Source organism: Astatotilapia calliptera, chromosome 12 (genome assembly GCF_900246225.1).
Source record: "Astatotilapia calliptera chromosome 12, fAstCal1.2, whole genome shotgun sequence".
In the NCBI taxonomy this organism is placed as follows: Eukaryota; Metazoa; Chordata; class Actinopteri; order Cichliformes; family Cichlidae; genus Astatotilapia; species Astatotilapia calliptera.
In genome coordinates, this window is record NC_039313.1 from 19,719,450 (window position 1) to 19,728,655 (window position 9,206).

The following is a 9,206-nucleotide window of genomic DNA, read 5'->3' on the forward strand; positions in this document are numbered from 1 at the left end:
TAGAAACGGCCGTGACCTGATTCTGTTCCAACGCTGATTATTGCGGCTTTCCACAGAAACCAGTTTCATTGTCACGCCAGTGTGAGGAAAAGAATACGATCGGTTCTGCTGTATATTAACTTTAATTTACAGAACATTGCAAAACATTTACTGTCAAATAAAATTTCTCATATACAGTTTAAAAATATACAAACTATTTAAAATACAGACAAAACTGAAATCACTAAATGCATTCTGCTCATGTAGCTACAACACTGTGCAAAACGTCTGCAGCCACGCCTCATTTCGTGACATTTGCCTCCAGATTTTCTTGTAATTTTTTAAAGTGGTTTTCAGAAATGGCTCTCTGGGCTCTTCCAAAGATTTTCTTTAGACATTGGCTGCTTTTATAAAAAATAAAATAAAAAAAAATACAATTTTAATTTATTTTAAATACAGTTTCAGTCCATTCCTTGTACCCGACCATTTTCAGAGGTATGGTTTTAGTTTAAGCCTTTTAACACTCATATGAAAAAGGCACCAAACCAAAGTTAAATGCTCCTCATCGCCCAAGCTATATTTCTTCTGACTGTTTCTGTCAATAAATTCAAGTGTTTAAGAGTCACAAGTGATAATTTATTTGACATCTAGAGTTTTCTCTGTACAATACACCGTGTCCACTGTGCTCTCTGAAAGCTACTTTATAACAATATTAAAGATTTCAAAGCTTTAGGCCATCAAACTGCAAAGAGTCGTCACGAGAGGGAGGGAAGAAGTGAAAGTGTTCCCACCTCATCAGTGCTTTTGCTGTAAATATCAGTTTAGGTTTTTTTGTTTGTTTAATTGACCTTTAGTGAAGTTTAGCAGTACCAAAAAAGGAGAAAAAAGCAGCTGTAATATTACCAATTAGAGCAAGACCCCCCCCCAAAAAAAAGTCAGGAAATGGATAATCAATAGAAATGCACGAAATAATTTACCCAAAAAAAAAAAAAAATCACCTCATGAAATTCTTGTGGTTACATACAAAAGCGCCCATGACCAGCATGATCTAGCTAAGATCATAAACAACTACTTTTGTTTTAAAGCTCGAGGGGCATCTGAATAATTACAGATTCTGTAGATCTTACCTCGTTCACTTCAATAAAATCAATCCAATCTCAAAAAAGAAAAAAAATCATGAACTTAGTTAAACTTAAAAGGTCAAAGATGGTATGCATGGTAATTAAATTAACCCAATAAAACAAAAATATACAAATATAATTAATTATAATTATAGAAGATGTAGCTGCCAGTCAAGTTGTGCTTGGGGTCCTGGTTACCTCGTTGAATTCAGAAAAGGATGGGCTTCCCAGCGGTTTTCTCCTGGACGTAGGAGCTGAAGCGTTTGAGGAACTTGGGATACTCTCTCTTGGCCACAGGTCTGAGGATTGATGCTGGAAACCAGCCTCCGGGGTTCACTGCAGTCACACAGGAATATAATCAGGAAACAGTGTGTTCCCGCTGACTTATGATAAAACTATTAATAATAAACCTGCACAGGCAGCTGTGTGGGATGCCCTCTGGCGGGACGTGGTGATTTAATATTTATGTTTTTAAATGAACTCCCTCGACTCGCTCGGCATCTCTGACAATAAACTGGCTTATTCATCCTGCAGCGCTGCTTTATGTAATAACCTGCTTGTCTGCAGGGGCAGAAGTTGCAGTCTGGACTACAATTTCAAAGTAATACCCCAGGCTGGGTCATCCTCGTGTCAAAACTCCAAAATTCATTTAACAAAAACAAAAAAGGGCCAAAACAAAGAATGGCATGTCAGTCATTCAAACGAATGAATAACCAATTCTATATTTTCTTTGATGGTCTAACAAACACTTCCATTAGACTGAATAACCAAACATTCAGACATTCAAAGTGTGCTTTTCTCATCTGTCGTGTACAAAATCTAGTGATACATGTGAGGACTGTAAGACTAAATAGAGGCTTTGTTCTGCTGTCTGCTGAGATCAAATCCAGATGCTCTTAAGAGGCACTTACCATTGGCAACATAGCTGACCCTGCACGAGATGTTGTCTCTGCTGATCTCTTTGTCGCCCTCTGGTGGACTAACCAGCGTTTGGCAGATCATTGCAACATTAAGTTTGGCACGAACACACCGGTTTGTTAGCTGAAAGTGAAAAATACATGAATAAATAAATAAATAGGAGTAAAAACAAATTAAATCCCCCAAAACAGACACATATCTCACTGTAAATGATATGACTGACAGACTTTGGTTAACATTGTTCTCCCATTTACTCAATAAGCCTTGTTTGACAAGATGATGTTTGATACTAACATGAACTAGATGCACTGTTACAGCACTTGGAGGTGTGAAGAGAAAAATATGCATAAGCAGTATGTTTACCCAGCTTTCTTTGTCAGGCATAATGTATTAAACCTCAAATGTAAGAGTTGTTCTTATACCAGGAGCAGTGCTTATGTCTGTTTTCAGTCATCCAGGTCATGGCACGCTTAAGCACTCGAGCTGAAGGCAACTGGACGTGTTTTTACTTTCATTAAGATTTTTCACAAATATTTAACCTCTACTGGGATTGGCCAGAGTCGCCTCTATTTTTTGAGGCGACTGAGGTCCTTCAACATCTGCCGGACAATGCTTGGGATTTTCTACAAGTCTGTTGTGGCCAGTGCGATCCTCTATGCTGTTGTATGCTTGGGGAGTAAATTGAGGGTTGCTGATGGTAAGAGACTCAATAAACTGATCCGCAAGGCCAGTAATGTTGTGGGGATGGAGCTGGACTCTCTTGAGGTGGTGTTGGAGAGGTGAATGTTGTCCAAGATAAAGGCAATGTTGGATAATTCCTCCCACCCACTCCATGACATGCTGGTCAGTCACAGAAGAAGTTCAGCAAGAGACTAAGATTACCAAAAAGCACCACTGAACGACACAGGAAATCATTCCTGCCTGTGGCCATCTCCCTGTACAACTCATCCACTTAGCACACTGTATACTGCAATAGCTACACCCCTTTTGCACATTCCCTTCTTTCTTATTCAGATATTTATCAATAAGTAACTTATATGTATGTATATATTGTGGTATTTCTTACTTTTTGTAATGTCTGTCTTTGTTACTGTTTGTACTGGAGCACTGTAACCAAAATAATTTCTCCTAAGGATCAATAAAGTGTTCTGATTCTGTTCTGATTGTCACCTTGGGGGTGGTCCTGAGAGTTTTTGACTCACCCTGTCATCATGTCAAAAGGAAAGATGTTTCACCTTCACAAACCTAAAAAGAAGTAAAGCTGCCTTTAACTCAAGTGCTTAGCACTGGGACTCTGCTGTAACCCGAAGTAATTGTCTTGTGTATGACTTTATGAGCCTCTCACATGATTGTGCTCGGGATCATTGTCCTGTCGCGTGACCCAAGCTTTAGCTGCCAGTGTCAGATTTGACTCTATAATACTTCATGAGTTCATGAAAGGTGCTCAGGTTCCTGTGACTCCGAAACATCATTCCTCCACCGCTGTGTCTGACAGTTGGTTTGATGTGCTAATGCTGATATGCTGTAGTTTTAAAACTACTTCAGCCTGAAATATACATGTAAAAAAACTTATTATTATGATTATACGACTATTATTACTATTTTTGTTAGGCTGTGAGATGGGTTAATGATTAGCCGTACTGTTGATTTTCATGCATTTTTTGTACAGTGTCAGATTTTTTCACCAAAACAATTACTAATTGGGAAAAAAAAGAAAGAGAAGACTTTAAGTTGGACACACACACACACACACACACACACACACACACACACACACACACACACACACACACACACACACACAATTATCCAACATCAGTAGCGGCACTAACTTATCAGTTCAGTGACAAGACACCCCTGCAGAAAACAGAAGAGTAGCGCCATCTGGTGGACAAATCTAAACATTTTAAATTGAAGCGAATTTCAATAGCTTTCAATGGGGCATTTTTTGGCCTTAGATCAAATGTGGATGTGCATAGCCTAACCATTTTAAGCTAATTTAAGGAGTTGAGACAACTATTCTAAAATTTAAAAAATATATCTTTTGGCAAATATCAGCTATATTCATTCAGCACAGCAGAAAATAGAAAATAAAAGAAATAAAAGAAATAACAGAAAATAAAAAACTGAATGGCACAAAATGTCCTGAACATCATCTATTAATTAAATGAACACAGCACAACAGTCTAGCGCTAAAAACACAAGGGAAGCCTCTGAGGGTTAATCTTACAGGTACATCATCATGCTCCACAGAGATGTTGCAGACGATCCATGTGTCGGGTTCACTTTCATTTCTCGGTGGAATCATCCTGATGACTGACAGGAAGAGCACATCTCTCTGAGCGACAGGCCACACTGTCTAAAACAAAGGAGACACGTGATCAATTCAATCAATCAAAAACAGGCTGTGCAATATAACTGATGAAATGTGCATTGTGTTTCACTGTGCAGTGTGCACTCAGTATACCTTGTGCGTCTGGTAGACAATGACGGCATTATCAGAGAGCTTTTCCACAACGTGGAAATTTTCAACGGTGGCTGTGGGAGGGAGAGTTCACATCAGGTCATGGCAATAACACAAGGAAAGTCAAATAGTAATAATATGTTGGACTAAAACACAGATCTTACTCTCCCAGTCCAATCGGACTGCAGTGTCCCAGAAGTAGTGGCAGACCTCATGTCCAGTTACCCCCTTCACAGCATGTGTCGCTTTGAGGGGATCCAGGACGATGCCGTTCTCCTCCACTTCCCTCCTGTATACCTGTTACACAGCACCACAGACAGAATATTATAAACACACTAACAACTTCACCCGTTACTAAAAACTAAGATGATTTTTCTCAGGCTTTTAAAAGTTTTAAATCACCGTGTATTTCAGCGGCGTATTTTTTCACTGTAGCACAAATAAGTTACTACTGCAGTACATTTTAAAATGTGAATGAGATTTAAATATTCACAGCAAACAACAGAAATAATTCATGTTTTCTGTCCTCACCTTCATCGCCCCTTCTTCTGCTACCAGTTGCCAGTTGGCACCTCCACCCTCCTCCTGGATGGAGTAAGCCATGTGATTCTGCACAGTTTCCTCCACCTAAGAGTCAGATATTATAGCATTACAGTATTTATATGCCTGAGCGATCATCACACCTTCTACCTGTGTATTTAGTTTTTTTAAACAGAGGTGTTGATAAAAATAAGAGAAGCCATGAATCCCAGAAATGTCTTAAGCAAATTTACTATCCAACTAAATAAATATTACACACTTGATATTGCTTGGGTGTGTTCAAAACCTCAACAACGCGTCACGGTCCCTGATTTCTCCCAGAATTTTGACTTCCTGTATAGTCAGGTGGTGCTATATACTGAGCGCAACCTGACTCTGATCCTCGGAGCACAGGAAACGTTTGTGAAATCCTGCAGGGAGTGGTTTAGCAGGCGTTTACGTGACGTTCCCAAACACAGCACTTGAGGGCTGAATCAGTGAATGTTATCTGAAGCAGATGACTGATTAGCTCGATCGAGGATGAGGAAGGAGAGTGGATATAGAGCTGTACATCGGAGAAAGATTTTAAAAAGAAGAAGGAATAAACTACAAAAACTGAAAAAGACTCCACAGCAGGAGAGCAGAAGACACATAACAACCCCAAAAAAGTAGCATTTCATATGAATCTGTACTTTAATATTGCAGTGAGCACAAAATGATGTGATTAAGATTAAGGTCAGGTATGTCAGCGTCATCAGCACCAAGAAGACCTTGATTTGTACAGGGATGATAAGACAAAGATAAGAGCAGCAACTTGTTACCTTAAATTTTAACAAAGGTGGACAGGAGGAGGGTGAATAGCACAGAGCAAACAAACATAAATATGGTTCCCACCTTGTTGGCAAATCTGTGTGTGCCGATGCTGGAATATTCATGACCGGAGGAAGCTGAAGGCAGTTGAACTTTCCAGACCGTCCTTGACTGGCTCTGAGGGAACGAGCAGATGAGTTAAGATGAGAAGATCAAGGAGACAGAAATGGGTTTATGGAGGCCATGAATGAGAACATTGAGACAGCAGTGAGGAGGGTGACAGATGGGTTCAAGGTGGTGTTGCTGGGCTCTGAGACCCTTCTCGTGATGGACAGACTGATATATGAGTTTAGAGAAGAGTCTCTGCAGACTATGAGTTCATTTAAGTTCAGTTTTATTTGTCATATGCAAGTTAGCACAGGGTCAACATTGCAATGAAATGTATGTGACGAGCAGAAGACAGTCACTCAGCAGTATAGTACAGTAAAAAAAAGAAAAACATTGTAAAAGAGCAAAATATTTATAAAATATAGTAAATATTTTGCTCTGACTATGATGTTCACATACAACAATGTGTTCTATAATGAGAGTAGGGAGCAGGTGGAAGAGAGCCTGGGGAGGTGGAGGTATCCTCTGGAGTGAAGAGACATGAAAGACAGTAGAAGAAAGACCTAATATGTGTGTGTGAATGAGAGGGAGACAGGTGTAACAGTGAAGATGCAAGGAGGAGGCAGCCTAATTTTGACCTAAAATGAACAGTAATTAATATAATATTATAGCTTGAGTGTTTAATCATAAGAAAGTTTTGCACAGGCCTCTATGCAGTCCCCCAAGAGCTACATTTCAGTCTAAAGGCCTCAGTTAGCATGTTAAATGTTAAAGTTCACGACAGTGCAAAAACACTGAAAGAGTGTGGCTTGTTTGGAAGGGTTGCCACAAGAAAGCTTCTTGTCTCTCTCTAAACAAAAAAGGAAGAACATGGCTGCACAGCTTATCTGAACAAATCACTAATAAGACCTTTGGACAGGCAAGACCAAAGTGGGAATGTTTGTCCATGAAGAACTGCACTATGTGTGTTGAAAGCCAAACACAGCATATCAATAAAAAACATCAACATAGTGGTGGTGGTGGTGTGATGATTTGGGGTTTGTTTTACAGCCACAGGATCTGGCCACGTTACAGCCAGCCAAGAACTCCTCTCTATAACAAAGTCTTCTTCAGTCAAATATAAAAGTATTTGTCCCACAGCTACTGTAAAGCTTTACCCGCATGCAATTTGACAATTATCTGATGCAAAGCATCAAATCTACAGCAGAATGACTGGAAAAAAGAGAAGAAAAATCAAGGTGTTGCAATGGCTCAGTCAAAGTCCAGAATGAGCTGCGCATAAACAAATGCCCGCAAACCTCACTGAACTGAAGCAACGCTGTAAGGAAGCGTGGACCAAAGTTCCTCTATAATGATATGAAAGGCTGATAAAGTCATACAGAAATCATTTTGGGACTTCAGGTTATTACTGCTAAAGGTACTTCTAGAAGCTATTGATTGGGGGATGCACTCAGTTTTCCACAGGACTTGACTTTCCTTTCCACGTGACCGTTTCTGTTCTACTTTGTATCTTTGTCCATTAATCCGTTTGGATCTTATCTCTCCTTGTCTACACGAAGAAATGCTGCCATTCCACATAACAGCTAATCAGCGAAGAAGTAAAATGGTTAGATTATATTCAATAGTTTATCCCAGTCCAATTAGTATTATTCAGATCTATGACTTAGAAGAAAGGAATTATAGCAAACTAGCTAAAGTATCTGGACTTTGTTTTTTAATTGCTGTGTGGATAAACTAACAAATCAAGTGTGGCTACCGGTGAACTGTAATGCTAACAACAGAGTAATACTATTAAAGTCAGAGGAACCAAACACAAACAAACAGGTATAAAGGGAGGTGTCGGCATTCCAGACAACACAAAATAAATAGAATGTGTCGTATAACCAGGACACAGAGACCTACTGTAACTGGATGGCTGCAGGTCTGCACAGGGATCCATCTTTGAGTCTCCTGCTTCAGCAGCTGTTTCTTCTTACTTTTCCGTGACTGCTTCGGTGAACTGTGCAACGAAGTCCCGGTACTCATTTTCTAACTTACTCTCTGAACAAGTGTGGGTAGGTGTGTCCCGCTCCTCGTGTTTGCTCTGTGACTGTTTCTATGTCTCTACCCCACACACCCGCAGTTAAACTTCACATACATAACCAAACACTGATAAGTTTGTGGTTGATTGACTCAGGTAGTCTAACTCACAGGAAATACTTCCCGGCTTACCTTTACGCACAGAGAGAGAGAGAGAGAGAGAGAGAGAGAGAGAGAGAGAGAGAGAGAACTGGTTTGTCGAGATCAGCTGAGATCAGGACATACATGAGGAGCTCTTTTAAAGGCACAGGCCAATCAGTGTCAACATGAACAGAGAGTGTTACAGGACCTCAAACTGTCCACTTGTTTCATGTTTACTGAGCAGTGACTGTAGGAGTTGAATTTCATAACATGTTTACAGTAGCCGCTTTTATCCGGATAGTTGGATCATGGAAAGGACCGGGGAACTGACTTTTCCTGTTTTTCTTGCTGCCTGGACACAGGCTACAGTCTCTTTTTCCTTTGGATGCGATCTGATTTGCATTTTCAGCAGGCGGACCAACACCGGAGCTAACTTGCATTAAAGTGTATGTAGTGTAAAGTATTCACCGCTAGATGTCAGTAGTTATTCTTTCTAATGTTGCCATGATTGTGTTTAAGGACTGATGAATAAGTAAAATACAGACTACAGCTGAAAGTTAAAAAAAAAAACAACTACCTTTTATAAAAAGAAGAAAAAAAGAATATTTTCGAAATCTGTCAAAAAACAATCAAACAACCTGATTAAAATAAAAATGACTGCATTAACTGAACTTAATTCAAGCTTTTTACCCACATTTGAAGCCACTGAACGTCTCTGAGAAGTCAGAAATTAATCAAGTATCACATACAACCACTAAAATTAGTGTTGTTCAGGAATGCAGTAACAATATTCAAGCATATTCTGGTGGAATAACCATAGTAGAAACAAAAAATTTTGTAACAAGCAAAACTTAATTTAGGACTACTTTGGTAAACCTGACATTGGAAGGTGGTGTGAAAATGTAAACGCTCTACATAAATTACACAGATGTGATACAATGCAGCTGACAGTAAAAAACACAAAAATATTATATACACAGAGATATAGATTATACACAGACACACACTTAAAGTGTTAATAAAATAGGTCCAAGAATGGATCCCTATGGAACACCTACACTGATGGCAACGCTTTTAATCAAGTTCAAGATCTTTCGTGACACAATAAAGTGCATTTTTTCTGACTC

At 39.3% G+C, this 9,206-nt stretch overlaps 1 protein-coding gene across 1 annotated transcript; it reads right to left on the reverse strand.

Moving 5' to 3' along the window:
- Positions 1-103: 103 nt before the first annotated feature.
- LOC113033276 (collagen type IV alpha-3-binding protein-like) lies at positions 104-8,173 on the reverse strand. The gene is made up of 8 exons (XM_026186925.1): positions 7,822-8,173; positions 5,896-5,988; positions 5,014-5,109; positions 4,647-4,779; positions 4,486-4,556; positions 4,249-4,377; positions 2,012-2,141; positions 104-1,436 (listed from the first exon to the last, which is right to left on the reverse strand). The coding sequence occupies exons 1-8, from the start codon at positions 7,942-7,944 to the stop codon at positions 1,309-1,311; spliced, it is 903 nt and encodes a 300-aa protein (XP_026042710.1). The 5' UTR covers positions 7,945-8,173; the 3' UTR covers positions 104-1,308.
- Positions 8,174-9,206: the final 1,033 nt, after the last annotated feature.

What these genes read in the sequence shown, in the direction of transcription:
- LOC113033276 (XM_026186925.1), bottom strand. Translation starts at nt 7,944, where the DNA reads ATGAGTACCGGGACTTCGTTGCACAGTTCACCGAAGCAGTCACGGAAA. An exon ending in CACACAGATTTGCCAACAAG is followed by an intron (nt 5,110 to 5,895) that starts GTGGGAACCATA and finishes TCTGACTCTTAG; the next exon opens with GTGGAGGAAACTGTGCAGAA. An exon ending in AGTCCGATTGGACTGGGAGA is followed by an intron (nt 4,557 to 4,646) that starts GTAAGATCTGTG and finishes TCCCTCCCACAG; the next exon opens with CCACCGTTGAAAATTTCCAC.